Here is a 23,492-nt window from a genome sequence, read left to right on the forward strand (position 1 = left end):
CCGTAGGTTACATAATGTTTACCTGACCATAGCACTGAATCCGTAGGTTACATAATGTTTACCTGACCATAGCACTGAATACGTAGGTTACATAATGTTTACCTGAACATAGCACTGAATCCGTAGGTTACATAATGTTTACCTGAACATAGCACTGAATCCGTAGGTTACATAATGTTTACCTGAACATAGCACTGAATCCGTAGGTTACATAATGTTTACCTGAACATAGCACTGAATCCGTAGGTTACATAATGTTTACCTGACCATAGCACTGAATCTATAAGTTACATAATGTTTACCTGACCATAGCACTGAATCCATAGGTTACATAATGTTTACCTGACCATAGCACTGAATCCATAGGTTACATAATGTTTACCTGAACATAGCACTGAATCCGTAGGTTACATAATGTTTACCTGACCATAGCACTGAATCCATAGGTTACATAATGTTTACCTGAACATAGCACTGAATCCGTAGGTTACATAATGTTTACCTGAACATAGCACTGAATCCGTAGGTTACATAATGTTTACCTGAACATAGCACTGAATCCATAAGTTACATAATGTTTACCTGAACATAGCACTGAATCCATAAGTTACATAATGTTTACCTGAACATAGCACTGAATCCATAGGTTACATAATGTGTACCTGACCATAGCACTGAATCCATAAGTTACATAATGTTTACCTGAACATAGCACTGAATCCGTAGGTTACATAATGTTTACCTGAACATAGCACTGAATCCGTAGGTTACATAATGTTTACCTGACCATAGCACTGAATCCATAGGTTACATAATGTGTACCTGACCATAGCACTGAATCCATAGGTTACATAATGTTTACCTGAACATAACACTGAATCCATAGGTTACATGATATGTACCTGACCATAGCACTGAATCCGTAGGTTACATAATGTTTACCTGACCATAGCACTGAATCCGTAGGTTACATAATGTTTACCTGACCATAGCACTGAATCCGTAGGTTACATAATGTTTACCTGACCATAGCACTGAATACGTAGGTTACATAATGTTTACCTGAACATAGCACTGAATCCGTAGGTTACATAATGTTTACCTGAACATAGCACTGAATCCGTAGGTTACATAATGTTTACCTGAACATAGCACTGAATCCGTAGGTTACATAATGTTTACCTGAACATAGCACTGAATCCGTAGGTTACATAATGTTTACCTGAACATAACACTGAATCCGTAGGTTACATAATGTTTACCTGACCATAGCACTGAATCCGTAGGTTACATAATGTTTACCTGACCATAGCACTGAATACGTAGGTTACATAATGTTTACCTGAACATAGCACTGAATCCGTAGGTTACATAATGTTTACCTGAACATAGCACTGAATCCGTAGGTTACATAATGTTTACCTGAACATAGCACTGAATCCGTAGGTTACATAATGTTTACCTGAACATAACACTGAATCCGTAGGTTACATAATGTTTACCTGACCATAGCACTGAATCCGTAGGTTACATAATGTTTACCTGAACATAGCACTGAATCCATAGGTTACATAATATTTACCTGACCATAGCACTGAATCCATAGGTTACATGATGTTTACCTGAACATAACACTGAATCCGTAGGTTACATAATGTTTACCTGAACATAGCACTGAATCCATAAGTTACATAATGTTTACCTGAACATAGCACTGAATCCGTAGGTTACATGATGTTTACCTGAACATAACACTGAATCCATAAGTTACATGATGTTTACCTGAACATAGCACTGAATCCATAAGTTACATAATGTTTACCTGACCATAGCACTGAATCCGTAGGTTACATAATGTTTACCTGACCATAGCACTGAATCCGTAGGTTACATAATGTTTACCTGAACATAGCACTGAATCCGTAGGTTACATGATGTTTACCTGAACATAGCACTGAATCCATAAGTTACATGATGTTTACCTGAACATAACACTGAATCCGTAGGTTACATAATGTTTACCTGACCATAGCACTGAATCCGTAGGTTACATGATGTTTACCTGAACATAGCACTGAATCCGTAGGTTACATAATGTTTACCTGAACATAGCACTGAATCCGTAGGTTACATGATGTTTACCTGAACATAGCACTGAATCCGTAGGTTACATAATGTTTACCTGAACATAGCACTGAATCCGTAGGTTACATGATGTTTACCTGACCATAGCACTGAATCCATAGGTTACATAATGTTTACCTGAACATAGCACTGAATCCATAGGTTACATAATGTTTACCTGAACATAGCACTGAATCCATAAGTTACATGATGTTTACCTGAACATAGCACTGAATCCATAGGTTACATAATGTTTACCTGACCATAGCACTGAATCCATAGGTTACATGATGTTTACCTGAACATAGCACTGAATCCATAGGTTACATAATGTTTACCTGAACATAACACTGAATCCATAGGTTACATAATGTTTACCTGACCATAGCACTGAATCCATAGGTTACATAATGTGTACCTGAACATAACACTGAATCCATAAATTACATAATGTTTACCTGAACATAACACTGAATCCATAGGTTACATAATGTTTACCTGACCATAGCACTGAATCCATAGGTTACATAATGTTTACCTGACCATAGCACTGAATCCGTAGGTTACATAATGTTTACCTGACCATAGCACTGAATCCATAGGTTACATAATGTTTACCTGACCATAGCACTGAATCCATAGGTTACATAATGTTTACCTGACCATAGCACTGAATCCATAGGTTACATAATGTTTACCTGACCATAGCACTGAATCCATAGGTTACATAATGTTTACCTGACCATAGCACTGAATCCGTAGGTTACATAATGTTTACCTGAACATAGCACTGAATCCGTAGGTTACATGATGTTTACCTGAACATAGCACTGAATCCGTAGGTTACATAATGTTTACCTGACCATAGCACTGAATCTATAAGTTACATAATGTTTACCTGACCATAGCACTGAATCCATAGGTTACATAATGTTTACCTGACCATAGCACTGAATCCATAGGTTACATAATGTTTACCTGAACATAGCACTGAATCCGTAGGTTACATAATGTTTACCTGACCATAGCACTGAATCCATAGGTTACATAATGTTTACCTGAACATAGCACTGAATCCGTAGGTTACATAATGTTTACCTGAACATAGCACTGAATCCGTAGGTTACATAATGTTTACCTGAACATAGCACTGAATCCATAAGTTACATAATGTTTACCTGAACATAGCACTGAATCCATAAGTTACATAATGTTTACCTGAACATAGCACTGAATCCATAGGTTACATAATGTGTACCTGACCATAGCACTGAATCCATAAGTTACATAATGTTTACCTGAACATAGCACTGAATCCGTAGGTTACATAATGTTTACCTGAACATAGCACTGAATCCGTAGGTTACATAATGTTTACCTGACCATAGCACTGAATCCATAGGTTACATAATGTGTACCTGACCATAGCACTGAATCCATAGGTTACATAATGTTTACCTGAACATAACACTGAATCCATAGGTTACATGATATGTACCTGACCATAGCACTGAATCCGTAGGTTACATAATGTTTACCTGACCATAGCACTGAATCCGTAGGTTACATAATGTTTACCTGACCATAGCACTGAATCCGTAGGTTACATAATGTTTACCTGACCATAGCACTGAATACGTAGGTTACATAATGTTTACCTGAACATAGCACTGAATCCGTAGGTTACATAATGTTTACCTGAACATAGCACTGAATCCGTAGGTTACATAATGTTTACCTGAACATAGCACTGAATCCGTAGGTTACATAATGTTTACCTGAACATAGCACTGAATCCGTAGGTTACATAATGTTTACCTGAACATAACACTGAATCCGTAGGTTACATAATGTTTACCTGACCATAGCACTGAATCCGTAGGTTACATAATGTTTACCTGACCATAGCACTGAATACGTAGGTTACATAATGTTTACCTGAACATAGCACTGAATCCGTAGGTTACATAATGTTTACCTGAACATAGCACTGAATCCGTAGGTTACATAATGTTTACCTGAACATAGCACTGAATCCGTAGGTTACATAATGTTTACCTGAACATAGCACTGAATCCGTAGGTTACATAATGTTTACCTGACCATAGCACTGAATCTATAAGTTACATAATGTTTACCTGACCATAGCACTGAATCCATAGGTTACATAATGTTTACCTGACCATAGCACTGAATCCATAGGTTACATAATGTTTACCTGAACATAGCACTGAATCCGTAGGTTACATAATGTTTACCTGACCATAGCACTGAATCCATAGGTTACATAATGTTTACCTGAACATAGCACTGAATCCGTAGGTTACATAATGTTTACCTGAACATAGCACTGAATCCGTAGGTTACATAATGTTTACCTGAACATAGCACTGAATCCATAAGTTACATAATGTTTACCTGAACATAGCACTGAATCCATAAGTTACATAATGTTTACCTGAACATAGCACTGAATCCATAGGTTACATAATGTGTACCTGACCATAGCACTGAATCCATAAGTTACATAATGTTTACCTGAACATAGCACTGAATCCGTAGGTTACATAATGTTTACCTGAACATAGCACTGAATCCGTAGGTTACATAATGTTTACCTGACCATAGCACTGAATCCATAGGTTACATAATGTGTACCTGACCATAGCACTGAATCCATAGGTTACATAATGTTTACCTGAACATAACACTGAATCCATAGGTTACATGATATGTACCTGACCATAGCACTGAATCCGTAGGTTACATAATGTTTACCTGACCATAGCACTGAATCCGTAGGTTACATAATGTTTACCTGACCATAGCACTGAATCCGTAGGTTACATAATGTTTACCTGACCATAGCACTGAATACGTAGGTTACATAATGTTTACCTGAACATAGCACTGAATCCGTAGGTTACATAATGTTTACCTGAACATAGCACTGAATCCGTAGGTTACATAATGTTTACCTGAACATAGCACTGAATCCGTAGGTTACATAATGTTTACCTGAACATAGCACTGAATCCGTAGGTTACATAATGTTTACCTGAACATAACACTGAATCCGTAGGTTACATAATGTTTACCTGACCATAGCACTGAATCCGTAGGTTACATAATGTTTACCTGACCATAGCACTGAATACGTAGGTTACATAATGTTTACCTGAACATAGCACTGAATCCGTAGGTTACATAATGTTTACCTGAACATAGCACTGAATCCGTAGGTTACATAATGTTTACCTGAACATAGCACTGAATCCGTAGGTTACATAATGTTTACCTGAACATAACACTGAATCCGTAGGTTACATAATGTTTACCTGACCATAGCACTGAATCCGTAGGTTACATAATGTTTACCTGAACATAGCACTGAATCCATAGGTTACATAATATTTACCTGACCATAGCACTGAATCCATAGGTTACATGATGTTTACCTGAACATAACACTGAATCCGTAGGTTACATAATGTTTACCTGAACATAGCACTGAATCCATAAGTTACATAATGTTTACCTGAACATAGCACTGAATCCGTAGGTTACATGATGTTTACCTGAACATAACACTGAATCCATAAGTTACATGATGTTTACCTGAACATAGCACTGAATCCATAAGTTACATAATGTTTACCTGACCATAGCACTGAATCCGTAGGTTACATAATGTTTACCTGACCATAGCACTGAATCCGTAGGTTACATAATGTTTACCTGAACATAGCACTGAATCCGTAGGTTACATGATGTTTACCTGAACATAGCACTGAATCCATAAGTTACATGATGTTTACCTGAACATAACACTGAATCCGTAGGTTACATAATGTTTACCTGACCATAGCACTGAATCCGTAGGTTACATGATGTTTACCTGAACATAGCACTGAATCCGTAGGTTACATAATGTTTACCTGAACATAGCACTGAATCCGTAGGTTACATGATGTTTACCTGAACATAGCACTGAATCCGTAGGTTACATAATGTTTACCTGAACATAGCACTGAATCCGTAGGTTACATGATGTTTACCTGACCATAGCACTGAATCCGTAGGTCACGTGATGTTTACCCGAACATAGCACTGAATCCATAAGTTACATGATGTTTACCTGAGCGTAGAACTTGTCGAAGGTCATAATTGGTCCGAAGTAGAAGAAGGGCAAGTAGAAGTTGTACTTGAGGAGTTCCAGGATGCTGTAGTTTCCTTCTTTCTTCTCACAGTTCTCCAGAGCAAAACTCATACAGCGCATGATGGTGAACCCACAACCGCCGTAGAACAGGACGGAACGAAGCTCAAAATCCCCCGTCACAAAACCAGCCTGGTGGAGAGGGAGAGGAAGAGGAGGGTTAGAGTGGAGGAGGGAGAGGAAAGAGAGGAAGAGGAGGGTTAGAGGAGGGTTAGAGGGGAGGAGGGAGAGGAGATAGAGGAAGAGGAGGGTTAGAGGGGAGGAAGGAGAGGAAGAGAAGTGTTAGAGGGGAGGAGGAAGAGGAAGAGGAAAGAGAGGAAGAGGAGGGTTAGAGGGGAGCAGGGAGAGGACGGAGAGGGAGACAAAAGAGAGGAAGAGGAGGGTTGTATGAGTGGACGGGGAGGGAGACAAAAGAGAGGAAGAGGAGGGTTGTTGGAGAGGACAGGAGGGGAAAGAGAGGAAGAGGAGGGTTGTATGAGAGGACGGGGAGGGAGACAAAAGAGAGGAAGAGGAGGGTTGTAGGAGAGGACAGAGAGGGAGGGGAAAGAGAGAAAGAGGAGGGTTGTAGGAGAGGATGGAGAGGGAGGGGAAAGAGAGGAAGAGGAGGGTTGTAGGAGAGGATGGAGAGGGAGGGGAAAGAGAGGAAGAGGAGGGTTGTAGGAGAGGACAGAGAGGGAGGGGAAAGAGAGGAAGAGGAGGGTTGTAGGAGAGGATGGAGAGGGAGGGGAAAGAGAGGAAGAGGAGGGTTGTAGGAGAGGACAGAGAGGGAGGGGAAAGAGAGGAAGAGGAGGGTTGTAGGAGAGGATGGAGAGGGAGGGGAAAGAGAGGAAGAGGAGGGTTGTAGGAGAGGATGGAGAGGGAGGGGAAAGAGAGGAAGAGGAGGGTTGTAGGAGAGGATGGAGAGGGAGAGGAAAGAGAGGAAGAGGAGGGTTGTAGGAGAGGATGGAGAGGGAGAGGAAAGAGAGGAAGAGGAGGGTTGTAGGAGAGGGCAGAGAGGGAGGGGAAAGAGAGGAAGAGGAGGGTTGTAGGAGAGGACAGAGAGGGAGGGGAAAGAGAGGAAGAGGAGGGTTGTAGGAGAGGACAGAGAGGGAGGGGAAAGAGAGGAAGAGGAGGGTTGTAGGAGAGGATGGAGAGGGAGGGGAAAGAGAGGAAGAGGAGGGTTGTAGGAGAGGATGGAGAGGGAGAGGAAAGAGAGGAAGAGGAGGGTTGTAGGAGAGGATGGAAAGGGAGAGGAAAGAGAGGAAGAGGAGGGTTGTAGGAGAGGATGGAGAGGGAGAGGAAAGAGAGGAAGAGGAGGGTTGTAGGGAGAGGGCAGAGAGGGAGGGGAAAGAGAGGAAGAGGAGGGTTGTAGGAGAGGATGGAGAGGGAGAGGAAAGAGAGGAAGAGGAGTGTTGTAGGAGAGGATGGAGAGGGAGAGGAAAGAGAGGAAGAGGAGGGTTGTAGGAGAGGATGGAGAGGGAGGGGAAAGAGAGGAAGAGGAGGGTTGTAGGAGAGGATGGAGAGGAAAAGGATCGTTAGAGTGATAGTACAACATTACAGTTTTAGTAAAGTAATAGCATAGTGGTATTATAGTAGTAGTATAGTAGGAGTGTAGTACAGCGGTAGTATAGTAGTATTATAGTGGTAGCAGTATAGTAATATTACAGTAATAGTATAGTGGTAGCAGTATAGTAATATTACAGTAATAGTATAGTGGTAGCAGTATAGTAATATTACAGTAATAGTACAGTGGTAGCAGTAGAGTAATATTACAGTAATAGTATAGTGGTAGCAGTAGAGTAATATTACAGTAATAGTATAGTGGTAGCAGTAGAGTAATATTACAGTAATAGTACAGTGGTAGCAGTATAGTAATATTACAGTAATAGTATAGTGGTAGCAGTATAGTAATATTACAGTAATAGTATAGTGGTAGCAGTATAGTAATATTACAGTAATAGTATAGTGGTAGCAGTAAGGTAATATTACAGTAATAGTACAGTGGTAGCAGTATAGTAATATTACAGTAATAGTATAGTGGTAGCAGTATAGTAATATTATAGTGTAAGTATAGTAATCGTTTAGCTGTAGTATGTTAGTAGTATGGTAATAGTACAGTGGTAGCAGTATAGTAATATTACAGTAATAGTATAGTGGTAGCAGTATAGTAATATTACAGTAATAGTATAGTGGTATCAGTATAGTAATATTACAGTAATAGTATAGTGGTAGCAGTATAGTAATATTACAGTAATAGTATAGTGGTAGCAGTAGAGTAATATTACAGTAATAGTATAGTGGTAGCAGTATAGTAATATTACAGTAATAGTATAGTGGTAGCAGTGTAGTAATATTACAGTAATAGTATAGTGGTAGCAGTGTAGTAATATTACAGTAATAGTATAGTGGTAGCAGTATAATAATATTACAGTAATAGTATAGTGGTAGCAGTAGAGTAATATTACAGTAATAGTATAGTGGTAGCAGTATAGTAATATTACAGTAATAGTATAGTGGTAGCAGTATTGTAATATTACAGTAATAGTATAGTGGTAGCAGTGTAGTAATATTACAGTAATAGTATAGTGGTAGCAGTATAGTAATATTACAGTAATAGTATAGTGGTAGCAGTAGAGTAATATTACAGTAATAGTATAGTGGTAGCAGTATAGTAATATTACAGTAATAGTATAGTGGTAGCAGTATAGTAATATTACAGTAATAGTATAGTGGTAGCAGTAGAGTAATATTACAGTAATAGTATAGTGGTAGCAGTAGAGTAATATTACAGTAATAGTATAGTGGTAGCAGTATAGTAATATTACAGTAATAGTATAGTGGTAGCAGTGTAGTAATATTACAGTAATAGTATAGTGGTAGCAGTGTAGTAATATTACAGTAATAGTATAGTGGTAGCAGTGTAGTAATATTACAGTAATAGTATAGTGGTAGCAGTATAGTAATATTACAGTAATAGTATAGTGGTAGCAGTGTAGTAATATTACAGTAATAGTATAGTGGTAGCAGTGTAGTAATATTACAGTAATAGTATAGTGGTAGCAGTATAGTAATATTACAGTAATAGTATAGTGGTAGCAGTATAGTAATATTACAGTAATAGTATAGTGGTAGCAGTATAGTAATATTACAGTAATAGTATAGTGGTAGCAGTATAGTAATATTACAGTAATAGTATAGTGGTAGCTTAGTAATAGTATAGTATCTGCATAGTAATGGTAGTAGAAGTATAATGGTACAGTAATATTATAGCAGTAGTAGTATAACGGTAGCATATAAATAGTACAGGCATAGTATGGTAATAGTATAGTAGTAGTAGTACAGTAGCAGTATAGTAATACCATAGTACTACCATGGTAATAGCATAGTAATAGTATAGTATAAGTAGTACATTAATAGTATAGTAATAGTATAGTAATAGTCTAGTTACAGTAATAATATAGTAATATAAATACAGTAAAAGGATAGTAATAGTATTGTTTTAGCAAAGTAATGTAATAGTAATATTATAGTAATAGTGCAGTAGCAGTAGTATAATAACAGTATAGGTGTAGCACAGTAATTGTATGGTAGCAGTGCAGTAATAGTATAGAAACAGAATTGTAATAGTATAGTAAAGTATTAAAAGTAGTACAGTAATAGTAGAGTAGTAGCAGTGCAGTAATAGTATAGAAACAGAATTGTAATAGTATAGTAAAGTATTAAAAGTAGTACAGTAATAGTAGAGTAGTAGCAGTGCAGTAATAGTATAGAAACAGAATTGTAATAGTATAGTAAAGTATTAAAAGTAGTACAGTAATAGTAGAGTAGTAGCAGTGCAGTAATAGTATAGAAACAGAATTGTAATAGTATAGTAAAGTATTAAAAGTAGTACAGTAATAGTAGAGTAGTAGCAGTGCAGTAATAGTATAGTAAAGTATTAAAAGTAGTACAGTAATAGTAGAGTAGTAGCAGTGCAGTAATAGTATAGAAACAGAATTGTAATAGTATAGTAAAGTATTAAAAGTAGTACAGTAATAGTAGAGTAGTAGCAGTGCAGTAATAGTATAGAAACAGAATTGTAATAGTATAGTAAAGTATTAAAAGTAGTACAGTAATAGTAGAGTAGTAGCAGTGCAGTAATAGTATAGAAACATAATATCAATAGTATAGTAAAGCAGTGCAGTAATAGTAGAGTAGTAGCAGTGTAGTACTGTTATAGTAATAGTATAGTAGCAGTATAGTAATAGTAGAGTAATAGTATAGTCATATTAGTACACCAATAGTATAATGGTAACATATTAAAAGTATGGTTGCAGTATAGTAATAGTATGGTGATAGTATAGCAGCAGTACAGTAAGAGTATGGCAATAGTGTAGTAATAGTATAGCAGCAGTACAGTAAGAGTATGGCAATAGTGTAGTAATAGTATAGCAGCAGTACACTAAGAGTATGGCAATAGTGTAGTAATAGTATAGCAGCAGTACACTAAGAGTATGGCAATAGTGTAGTAATAGTATAGCAGCAGTACACTAAGAGTATGGCAATAGTGTAGTAACAGTATAGGAGCAGTACAGTAAGAGTATGGCAATAGTGTAGTAATAGTATAGTAATAGTATATGAGCAGTACACTAAGAGTATGGCAATAGTGTAGTAATGGTATAGCAGCAGTACAGTAAGAGTATGGCAATAGTGTAGTAATGGTATAGGAGCAGTACAGTAAGAGTATGGCAATAGTGTAGTAACAGTATAGCAGCAGTACAGTAAGAGTATGGCAATAGTGTAGTAATAGTATAGCAGCAGTACAGTAAGAGTATGGCAATAGTGTAGTAATAGTATAGTAATAGTATAGGAGCAGTACACTAAGAGTATGGCAATAGTGTAGTAATAGTATAGCAGCAGTACAGTAAGAGTATGGCAATAGTGTAGTAATAGTATAGCAGCAGTACACTAAGAGTATGGCAATAGTGTAGTAATAGTATAGCAGCAGTACACTAAGAGTATGGCAATAGTGTAGTAATAGTATAGGAGCAGTACAGTAAGAGTATGGCAATAGTGTAGTAATAGTAAAGCAGCAGTACAGTAAGAGTATGGCAATAGTGTAGTAATAGTATAGCAGCAGTACACTAAGAGTATGGCAATAGTGTAGTAATAGTATAGGAGCAGTACAGTAAGAGTATGGCAATAGTGTAGTAATAGTAAAGCAGCAGTACAGTAAGAGTATGGCAATAGTGTAGTAATAGTATAGTAATAGTATATGAGCAGTACACTAAGAGTATGGCAATAGTGTAGTAATAGTGTAGTAATGGTATAGCAGCAGTACAGTAAGAGTATGGCAATAGTGTAGTAATAGTATAGCAGCAGTACAGTAAGAGTATGGCAATAGTGTAGTAATAGTATAGCAGCAGTACAGTAAGAGTATGGCAATAGTGTAGTAATAGTATAGCAGCAGTACAGTAAGAGTATGGCAATAGTGTAGTAATAGTATAGCAGCAGTACAGTAAGAGTATGGCAATAGTGTAGTAATAGTATAGGAGCAGCATAGTCAGTTTATTAATAGTATATTAGCAGTATAGTAATAGTATAGTGGCACCATATTAATAGTATAGTGGCAGTATAGTAATAGGGTATTAATAGTATATCAGCAGTATAGTATTAGTATAGTGGTAGATTTTAATAGTATAGTGGTATCATAGTGATAGTATGGTTGCAGCAGTAGTAATAGTGGTAGTATAGTGGAAGCATAGTATTTGTATAGTAGCAGCATAGTAATAGTATAGGAGCAGTATAGTAGCAGTACAGTGGTAGCATAGCAATAGTATAGTAATGGTATAGTAATAGTGATAAAATAGTGGTAGCATAGTGGTAGCATAGTAGTATAGTACTAGTGCAGAAATAGTATAGTGGTAATATAGTAGCAGTAGTGGTAATGGAATATTGGCAGTATAGTATAGTGATAGATAGTGCTAGATCGTAATGGTATAGTAATAGTAAGTAACACATTGTAATAGTATGGTAACATTATATTAATATATAGTTGTGGAATAGTAATAGTATTATATCAGTAAAAATAGTACAGCGATTGTATAGTAGTAGTAGTAGTATAGTAATATCATAGTGGTAGCATAGTAATAGTATAGTAGCAGTATAGTACTTGTATAGTAGCAGTATAGTAGTGGTTTGGTAATAGTATAATACTAGTATATCAGCAGTATAGTAACAGTACAGTAGCAGTAGGGGAATAGTATAGTAATATCATAGTATCAGTATAGTACATCGGTAGCATAGCAATAGTATAGCACCAGTATATCAATAGTATAGTGGTAGTACCGTAACAGTATAGTACACATGTAGTAATAGTATAGTAGTAGTATAGTAATAGTTTAGTGGTGGCGATATAGTAGTAGTGTAGTAGCAGTTCAGTAATATTATTATAGTTGTGTATTAATAGTATGGTTGTATATAGTAATGCTATAGTGATAGTATAGTACCAGTGTAGTTGTACCATGGTGTTAGTATAGTAGAAATAGTATAGTAGCAGTATAGTAGCAGTATGGTAGTATTATAGTAATAATACAGCAACAGCATAGTAATATTGTTGTAGTATAGCGGCAGTGTTGTTATAGTGTAGTAATACTATTGCCATAGTATAGTATTAGTTTACTAGTATATAGTGTTAGTGTAGTGGTAGTGTAGTAATACTATTGTCATAGTATAGTATTAGTTTACTAGTATATAGCTTTAGTGTAGTGGTAGTGTAGTAATAGTATTGCCATAGTATAGTATTAGTTTACTAGTATATAGCTTTAGTGTAGTGGTAGTGTAGTAATAGTGTATTAATAGTATTGTCATAGTATAGTATTAGTTTACTAGTATATAGCGTTAGTGTAGTGGTAGTGTAGTAATAGTATTGCCATAGTATAGTATTAGTTTACTAGTATATAGCTTTAGCTTTAGTATTGCCATAGTATAGTATTAGTTTACTAGTATATAGCTTTAGTAGTGGTAGTGTAGTAATAGTGTATTAATAGTATTGTCATAGTATAGTATTAGTTTACTAGTATATAGCTTTAGTGTAGTGGTAGTGTAGTAATAGTGTATTAATAGTATTGTCATAGTATAGTATTAGTTTACTAGTATATAGCTTTAGTACAGTGGTAGTGTAGTAATAGTGCAGTAGTAGTTTAGTAACAGTATAGTGGTATTATAGTGATAGTACATTAATACTGTTGTAGTAGTATAGTCATGGTATATTAGTAATAGTATAGTAGCAGTATGTTCCTCGTATACTGTTAGGTTCTAATATAACCTAGTAAAACTCAGTGACCATTAGTAAAGTTTAAACCAAGTTTATTCACCCACTGGGTCGATACAGCTGCATAAGACAAAGACATATTTACACCAGTGGTAAAAAACTTGGGTCTCCTCCTTCCTTCTAAACAGCTTTATTACAAGGCAGGAAGTAATACGGCCCTCAAACTGTTCATTCTCCCTTAAGGTGACCTGACATGACCTAAAGCCCCTTCCTCACTACTCCACAGCTCTCCTACCCTTATCATCAGTGACTGCCTCTCCTCTACTCAGCATCTCCCAAAGCCCCCTGACTCCTATCCAACTTCACCCTCCTACAGATACCCATTCACTTCTGGTGTAGAAACCAGACTATGGCACTCCTCATGTCTCTAGTTTAACTGATGATTAACAATGTTTAAAGTTTGAAATACGAACCCATCGATAGTAATAGTATAGTAAAAGTATAGTACTAAAACAGTAATAATATAGTAGGAGTATAATAATAGGGTTAGCCTAGTAGTAGTATAGTAGTAATATTACATTAATACTATAGTAGTAGCAGTATAGTAATATGATAGTAGTAGTAGTATAGTAGCAATAGTACAGTAATAGTAGTAGCAGTATAGTAGCATTATAGTAGCAGTATAGCAATATGATAGTAGTAGTATAGTAGTAATATTAATACTATAGTAGTAGCAATAACCCTAACCCAACACTGGACGCCCTAATCCTAACTCTAACCTCTAACCCTAACCCTAACCCTAACCCTAACCCTAACCCAACACTGAACGCCCTAACCCTAACCTCTAACCCTAACCCAACACTGAACGCCCTAACCCTAACCTCTAACCCTAACCCTAACCCTAACCCTAACCCAACACTGGACACCCTAACCCTAACCTGTAACTAACCCTAACCCAACACTGGACGCGCTAACCCTAACCCTAACCCAACACTGGACACCTTAACCCTAACCCTAACCCAACACTGGACACCTTTAACCCTAACCTCTAACCCTAACCCTAACCCAACACTGAATGCCCTAACCCTAACCTCTAACCCTAACCCTAACCCTAACCTCTAACCCAACACTGGACGCCCTAACCCTAACCCTAACCCTAACCTCTAACCTCTAACCTCTAACCCTAACCCTAACCCAACACTGGACGCCCTAACTCTAACCCTAACCTCTAACCCTAACCCTAACCTCTAACCCAACACTGGACGCCCTAACCCTAACCCTAACCTCTAACCTCTAACCTCTAACCTCTAACCCTAACCCTAACCTCTAACCCAACACTGGACGCCCTAACCCTAACCCTAACCCTAACCTCTAACCTCTAACCTCTAACCCTAACCCTAACCCTAACCCTAACTTCTAACCTCTAACCCTAACCCTGTTGAGGGGGTTAAGTGTTTTACTCAAGGGTACAAAGGCAGGCAAAGCATCTAGGATTTGATACCAACAGCCTTCCGGTTGCCAGCTCACTTCCCGTCAGATTTCTCCCCTCCAGTTGCTGGCTCACCTCTCTAACCACGAGGCTACCTGCCACCCAGTAGTAATGTATTGTAGTGTATTCTTCTTACCTGCCAGGATATGAATGGTTCCATCTTGAATGTGGACAGGGTGGTGAGTCCAGCTAGGAAGCAGAGCCAGCGCAGTTTAACCAGAGAGATACTGTAGAGCAGCACACAGTGGGACAGGATCAGAGTGGTGTAGGTCCAACCCATAGTGACCAGCACCGCCAGGGTACCGTAACACAGGTACATCAGGCTCCTATGCTGTGGACAGACAGACAGACAGGGGTACCGCAACACAGGTACATCAGGCTCCTATGCTGTGGACAGACAGACAGACAGACAGACAGACAGACAGACAGACAGACAGACAGACAGACAGACAGACAGACAGACAGACAGACAGACAGACAGACAGACAGACAGACAGACAGACAGACAGACATACAGACATACATACATACATACATACATACATACATACAGACAGACAGACAGACATACAGACATACATACATACATACATACATACATACATACATACATACATACATACATACATACATACGTACGTATGTATGTATGTACAACCGGGACCTATGATGTGGACAGACAGACAGGCTGTCCTTGATTCAGTCCTCTGTGTACATCATGATATTGGGTACCTTGATTCAGTCCTTGATGTGATGCACCAATTAGAAACTGTTTTCTCTTTTCTCCAAAGTCGTAAGCATACACAGAGACAAATCTATGGATAGATCTTTATGTATTGTATATATCTAAGCGTGTGGATATATGTATATTTCTGAAGAGCCTTGTCATCTATAGAATGAGTTTGCTGACAGGGCAGTCACACAGACACAACCAAGTTAGCTCGTTCTCCCTCCCTCCCTCCCTCCCTCCCTCCCTCCCTCCCTCCCTCCCTCCCTCCCTCCCTCCACCTGTCCCCTCCCATCACTATGTATCTAAAGATATTAAAAGCTACTGTACAATGTAGCATGGCTTTGGAGGGTGACAAAACTGGTTCCAAAGGATGATGAAGCTGATATTCTTAACTGGTAAGATGATGCCTGTGTCCTAAATGGTACCCTATTCCCTACATAGGGCACTACATTTGACCATTTTGGATACAGCGTTGCAGATGTAAATCCACCTGTGGAGCCAGCATGGAGCAGATCTTAGCGAAGATCACATGACCAGACAGGGCGAAGAGTATGTGGTCCCGGAACGTAGAGAACCACATCACCCACTCAAAGTCAGCCGTATCCTGCAGCCAGATAAAATAGAGTAGGGATCTCGGTCATATCAGAGGATGATTTGGATCTTAGTTGTTACTAACATATAAAAGGTCCACAAGTCAGCCTGAATCTAAAGCGTTCCTCTCACCATCCTCCTGCCGAAGTAATACCATCCTGGTGTCACGCTGGACCTGAACGTCTTTCTGTTCACATTCGCTGGAAAAATACAACTTTGATTAGCTTAGATTTTAAGTTAGAAAAATGTGACAAAAAAAAAATCCATTCTGTAATGCTTAGGACCGTGTGTGTGTGTGTGTGTGTGTGTGTGTGTGTGTGTGTGTGTGTGTGTGTGTGTGTGTGTGTGTGTGTGCGTATACTTACAGCTGGACACATCAAAGATCCAGCTGGCAGCCCACAACAAGCCCAGATAGACCACTGTGTTATAGAAGTACAGCTCATATCTGGGCAGGGCTGCCTTGATCCCCATGGTGACCGATCAGCTGGTGGAACCCACACACTCAGAACCTGGAGGGTAGGGACAGACACCCTCCACTCAGAACCTGGAGGGTAGGGACAGACACCCTCCACTCAGGACCTGGAGGGTAGGGACAGACACCCTCCACTCAGAACCTGGAGGGTAGGGACAGACACCCTCCACTCAGAACCTGGAGGATAGGGACAGACACCCTCCACTCAGAACCTGGAGGGTAGGGACAGACACCCTCCACTCAGAACCTGGAGGGTAGGGACAGACACCCTCCACTCAGAACCTGGAGGGTAGGGACAGACACCCTCCACTCAGAACCTGGAGGGTATGGACAGACACCCTCCACTCAGAACCTGGAGGGTAAGGACAGACACCCTCCACTCAGAACCTGGAGGGTAGGGACAGACACCCTCCACTCAGAACCTGGAGGGTAGGGACAGACACCCTCCACTCAGAACCTGGAGGGTAGGGACAGACACCCTCCACTCAGAACCTGGAGGGTAGGGACAGACACCCTCCACTCAGAACCTGGAGGATAGGGACAGACACCCTACACTCAGAACCTGGAGGGTAGGGACAGACACCCTCCACTCAGAACCTGGAGGGTAGGGACAGACACCCTCCACTCAGAACCTGGAGGGTAGGGACAGACACCCTCCACTCAGAACCTGGAGGGTAGGGACAGACACCCTCCACTCAGAACCTGGAGGGTAGGGACAGACACCCTCCACTCAGAACCTGGAGGGTAGGGACAGACACCCTCCACTCAGAACCTGGAGGGTAGGGACAGACACCCTCCACTCAGAAGGGACCTGCAGAGGTGGAACAATCACTAACATCAGAACCTTACATCCACTCAGAACCTTAACATCACTAACATCAGTTAAGGACCTCAGAGGTGGAACAATCACTAACATCAGTTAATATCAGTTAACATCACTAACATCAGTTAATATCAGTTAACATCACTAACATCAGTTAACATCAGTTAACAGCACTAATATCAGTTAACATCACTAATATCAGTTAACATCAGTTAACATCAGTTAACATCACTTAACATCAGTTAACATCAGTTAACAGCACTAACATCAGTTAACATCAGTTAACATCAGTTAACAGCACTAACATCAGTTAACATCAGTTAACATCACTATCATCCCTTAACATCAGTTAACATCAGTTAACATCACTAACATCAGGACTGTTTTGATCAAGTGGACTGGATTATATTCCGGGTTGCCTCTGAGAATAGCATTGATGATTACACTGACTCAGTCCCTAGGTTCATCAGGAAGTGTATAGAGGATGTTGTACCCACTGTGACGATAGCACCTATCCAAACCAAAAAACATGGATAGAAGGGCAGCATTCGCACAAAACTGAAAGAGCGAACAAGGGGACTGAGAACATGGTTGGGTACAAACAGTCCAGTTATGCCCTTTGAAAGGCAAATAAAGAGGCAAAACATCAGTACAGAGACAAAGTGGAGATGCAATTCAATGGCTCGGACATTAGACGTTGGTGGCAAGGACTCTAGACCATCACAGATTATAAAGGGAAAACCAGCCACCGATGTCTTGCTCCCGGACAAGCTAAACACCTTCTTCGTCCACTTTGAGGAAAACATAATGCTGCCATCAAGGGCCACCACCTCTCTCGAGGACTGTGAGCTCTCGTTCTCCGTGGCCGACGTGAGTAAGACATTTAAGATTGTTACCCCTCGCAAGGCTGCTGGCCCAGATGGCATCGCTAGCCGCGTCCTCAGAGTATGGCAGACCAGCTGACTGGAGTATTTACAAACATATTCGATCTCTCCCTATCCAGGTCTGTCATCCCCACTTGCTTCAAGACGTCCACCATTGTTTCCGATACCCAAGCAAGCGAATTACAGGCTCAAAATGGACAGAAACAAAGACCTTTCTTCTGAAACTCGTCAGTCTATTCCTGTTCTGAGAAATGAAAACTATTCCATGTGAGAAATTGCCAAGAAACTGAAGATCTCGTACAACGCTGTGTACTACTCCCTTCACAGAACAGCACAAACTGGCTCTAACTAGAATAGAAAGAGGAGTGGGAGGTCCAGGTGCACAACTGAGCAAGAGAATAAGTACATTAGAGCGTCTAGTTAGAGAAACTTCACACATCTTCATTGTAAAGGGTTTAAACACTGTTTCCCATGCTTGTTCAATGAACCATAAACAATTAATGAACATGCACCTGTGGAATGGTCATTAAGACCTTAACAGCGTACAGGCGGTAGGCAATTAAGGTCACAGTTATGAAAACTTAGGACACTAAAGAGGCCTTTCTACTGACTCTGAAAAACACCAAAAGAAAGATTCCCAGGGTCCCTGCTCATCTGCATGAATGTGCCTTAGGCATGCTGCAAGGAGGCATGAGGACTGCAGATGTGGCCAGGACAATAAATTGCAATGTCTGTACTGTGAGACACCTAAGACGGAGATAGAGGGAGACAGGACGGAAAGCTGATCGTCCTCGCAGTTTCAGACCACATGTAACAACACCTGCACGGGATCGGTACATCTGAACATCACACCTGCGGGACAGGTACAGGATGGCAACAACAACTGCCCGAGTTACACCAGTACTGCACAATCCCTCCATCAGTGCTCAGACTGTCCGCAATAGGCTGAGAGAGGCTGGACCGAGGGCTTGTAGTCCTGTTGTAAGGCAGATCCTCACCAGACATCACCGGTAACAACGTCGCTAATGGTCACAAACCCACCGTCGCCGGACCAGACAGGACTGGCAAAAAGTGCTCCTCTCTGATGCATCACGGTTTTGTCTCACCAGGGGTTTTGGTCGGATTCGCGTTTATCGTCGAAGGAGCGTTACACCGAGGCCTGTACTCTGGAGCGGGATCGATTTGGAGGTGGAGGGTCCGTCATGGTGTGTCACAGCATCATCGGACTGAGCTTGTTGTCATTGCAGGTAGTCTCAATGCTGTGCGTTGATTGGAAGACCTCCTCCTCCCTCATGTGGTACCCTTCCTGCAGGCTCATCCTGACATGACCCTCCAGCATGACAATGCCACCAGCCAAACTGCTCATTCTGTGTGTGATTTCCTGCAAGACAGGATTGTCAGTGTTCTGCCATGGCCAGTGAAGAGCCTGGATCTCAATACCATTGAGCATGTCTGGGACCTGTTATATTGGAGGGTGAGGGCTAGGGCCATTCCCCCCAGAAATGTCTGGGAACATGCAGGTTCCTTGGTGGAAGAGTGGGGTAACATCTCACAGCAAGAACTGGCAAATCTGGTGCAGTCCACGAGGAGGAGATGCACTGCAGTACTTAATGCAGCTGGTAGCCACACCAGATACTGACTGTTACTTTTGATTTTGACCCCCCTTTGTTCAGGGACACATTATTCCATTTCTGTTAGTCACATGTCTGTGGAACTTGTTCAGTTTATGTCTCAGTGGTTGAATCTTGTTATGTTCATACACATTTTTACACATGTTAAGTTTGCTGAACATTTTATGAGAGTTTATGTATAGTATATATGTACAGGATGTACTGTATTCTAGTCATTGTATTCTAGACTTGATTGATCCAAGAAACATGCACAATGGACATTAGACTGTTGGAAATCTGTCCTTAGGTCTGATGAGTCCACATTAGATGGACATTAGACTGGTGGAAATCTGTCCTTAGGTCTGATGAGTCCACATTAGCTGGACATTAGCCTGGTGGAAATCTGTCCTTAGGTCTGATGAGTCCACATTAGATGGACATTAGACTGGTGGAAATCTGTCCTTAGGTCTGATGAGTCCACATTAGATGGACATTAGTCCTTGGTCTGGAAATCTGTCCTTGGAAATCTGGTCTGATGAGTCCACATTAGATGGACATTAGCCTGGTGGAAATCTGTCCTTAGGTCTGATGAGTCCACATTAGATGGACATTAGACTGGTGGAAATCTGTCCTTAGGTCTGATGAGTCCACATTAGATGGACATTAGACTGGTGGAAATCTGTCCTTAGGTCTGATGAGTCCACATTAGATGGACATTAGACCGGTGGAAATCTGTCCTTAGGTCTGATGAGTCCACATTAGATGGACATTAGACTGGTGGAAATCTGTCCTTAGGTCTGATGAGTCCACATTAGATGGACATTAGACTGGTGGAAATCTGTCCTTAGGTCTGATGAGTCCACATTAGATGGACATTAGACTGGTGGAAATCTGTCCTTAGGTCTGATGAGTCCACATTAGATGGACATTAGACTGGTGGAAATCTGTCCTTAGGTCTGATGAGTCCACATTAGATGGACATTAGACTGGTGGAAATCTGTCCTTAGGTCTGATGAGTCCACATTAGCTGGACATTAGACTGGTGGAAATCTGTCCTTAGGTCTGATGAGTCCACATTAGATGGACATTAGACTGGTGGAAATCTGTCCTTAGGTCTGATGAGTCCACATTAGATGGACATTAGACCGGTGGAAATCTGTCCTTAGGTCTGATGAGTCCACATTAGATGGCCATTAGACCGGTGGAAATCTGTCCTTAGGTCTGATGAGTCCACATTAGATGGACATTAGACTGGTGGAAATCTGTCCTTGGGTCTGATGAGTCCACATTAGAGGTGTTTGTTTCCATCCACCGTGTCTTTGTGAGAAGTAGGTGAACGGATGATCGCCGCATGTGTGGTTCCCACCGTGAAGCATGGAGGAAGAGGTATGATGGTGTGGGAGTGCTTTGCTGGTGACACTGTCTGTGATTTATTTACAATTCAAGGCACACTTAACCAGCATGCTGACACAGCATTCTGCAGCGATATGCCATCCGAACTGGTTTGCGCTTAGTGGGACTATCATTTTTTTTTTCTCAACAGGACAATGACCCAACACACCTCCAGGCTGTGTATGGGCTATTTGACCAAGAAGGAGAGTGATGGAGTGCTGCATCACCCAAACTCAACCCAATTGAGATGGTTTGGGATGAATTGGACCGCAGAGTGAAGAAAAAGCAGTCAACAAGTGCTCAGCATATGTGGGAACTACTTCAAGACTGTTGGAAAAGCATTCCAGGTGAAGCTGGTTGAGAGAATGCCAAGCTGTCATCAAGGCAAAGGGTGGCTACGTTGAAGAATCTGTATTTTGATATGTTTAACACTTTTTTTGGTTACTACATGATTCCATATATGTTATTTCATAGTATTAATGTCTTCACTATTATTCTACAATGTAGAGGATAGTAAAAATAAAGACAAACCCTGGAATGAGTAGGTGTGTCTAAACTATTGACTGGTCCTGTATATCTATTCCAGACTCTGATATTTGTAACTTTGTGTATTCAGTGTGTATTGTTATTGTGTTGATATATATTATTGCTCTATTGGAGCTAGAAACATTAGCATTTCAGAGCATCTGCGATAACAAGTTACTTTGATATGATTTGAACATCTGTAAATCTGTGTAGGCGACCAATAAACGTTGATTGAATTGGACTTCCTCTTTCCTAAACCTTTTCTGACCTTTGGGCTCTATTCAATCTGTATAAATTCAGCTTCATAGTGAAATTGACAATTATTGGCAATGTTCCCGTGGTTTCGGAGACGACTGTACATTCAAGGTAAATGCTGCATATGTCAGCTCAATGGGAAATTACCTTCACATTTCTAGCGGGCAAATCTGTAACGCTTCAGTGACCCCGACTGAATAGAGCCATGAGTCTCTCTCACTCTCTCAAAGTGAACAAATGTCACATTGTAGCTCAGCTATCTGTAAAGCTAGCAATTCTCTCTGTTAGCACCAGCCCCATGTCGTCAACAGGCCTGTGTCCCAAATGGCACCCTATTTCCTAAAGGTCTTGGTCAAAAGTAGTGCACTAAATATGGAATAGTGTCCAATCAGAGTCAGATATCAATGTGATGGAGCGACAGGCTATGACTTAAAAATAGTCCCTCGCCCTCCAGTTTACATTCAGGTCAGTGTCACGTTTGGACAAACTACTGTATTTGGCTGCAGTACTAGTAGACTAATGAATACTGTATTCACAGTAACTCTCCCTCTCTGAGTCATAAAAAGTGGTCATTTATATACACTAGTGTTATCAGAGATAGCAGAGAACCTAGAGACCTCTCTCTCTTTCTCTGGAATTATATACAGTAGTGTTATCAGAGATTGTAGAGAACCTAGAGACCTCTCTCTCTTTCTCTAGAATTATATACAATAGTGTTATTAGAGATAGTAGAGAACCTAGAGACCTCTCTCTTTCTCTGGAATTATATACAGTAGTGTTATCAGAGATAGCAGAGAACCTAGAGACCTCTCTCTTTCTCTGGAATTATATACAGTAGTGTTATCAGAGATGGTAGAGAACCTAGAGACCTCTCTCTTTCTCTGGAATTATATACAGTAGTGTTATCAGAGATGGTAGAGAACCTAGAGACCTCTCTCTTTCTCTGGAATTATATACAGTAGTGTTATCAGAGATGGTAGAGAACCTTGAGACCTCTCTCTTTCTCTGGAATTATATACACTAGTGTTATTAGAGATGGTAGAGAACCTAGAGACCTCTCTCTTTCTCTGGAATTATATACACTATTGTTATCAGAGATGGTAGAGAACCTAGAGACCTCTCTCTTTCTCTGGAATTATATACACTAGTG

At 40.1% G+C, this 23,492-nt stretch overlaps 1 protein-coding gene across 6 annotated transcripts in view; it reads right to left on the reverse strand.

The window, feature by feature from the left end:
- Nucleotides 1–23,492, reverse strand: part of hhatlb (hedgehog acyltransferase like, b) — a 50,040-nt gene that overhangs the window by 14,909 nt on the left and 11,639 nt on the right. For 4 of the 6 annotated variants that reach the window (XM_065019195.1, XM_065019197.1, XM_065019199.1 and 1 more), the window contains exons 2-6: nucleotides 16,747–16,925; nucleotides 16,514–16,581; nucleotides 16,281–16,394; nucleotides 15,197–15,391; nucleotides 6,263–6,472 (exon numbers count right to left, since the gene is read on the reverse strand). In XM_065019195.1, the coding sequence (XP_064875267.1) occupies nucleotides 6,263–6,472; nucleotides 15,197–15,391; nucleotides 16,281–16,394; nucleotides 16,514–16,581; nucleotides 16,747–16,852 (693 nt within the window). In that variant the 5' untranslated portion in view covers nucleotides 16,853–16,925. The remainder of the gene's footprint in view (nucleotides 1–6,262; nucleotides 6,473–15,196; nucleotides 15,392–16,280; nucleotides 16,395–16,513; nucleotides 16,582–16,746; nucleotides 16,926–23,492) is intronic. The other 2 variants (XM_065019196.1, XM_065019201.1) reach the window with 2 other exon arrangements.

This window comes from Oncorhynchus nerka, linkage group LG6 (assembly GCF_034236695.1).
Source record: "Oncorhynchus nerka isolate Pitt River linkage group LG6, Oner_Uvic_2.0, whole genome shotgun sequence".
NCBI classification, from domain to species: Eukaryota; Metazoa; Chordata; class Actinopteri; order Salmoniformes; family Salmonidae; genus Oncorhynchus; species Oncorhynchus nerka.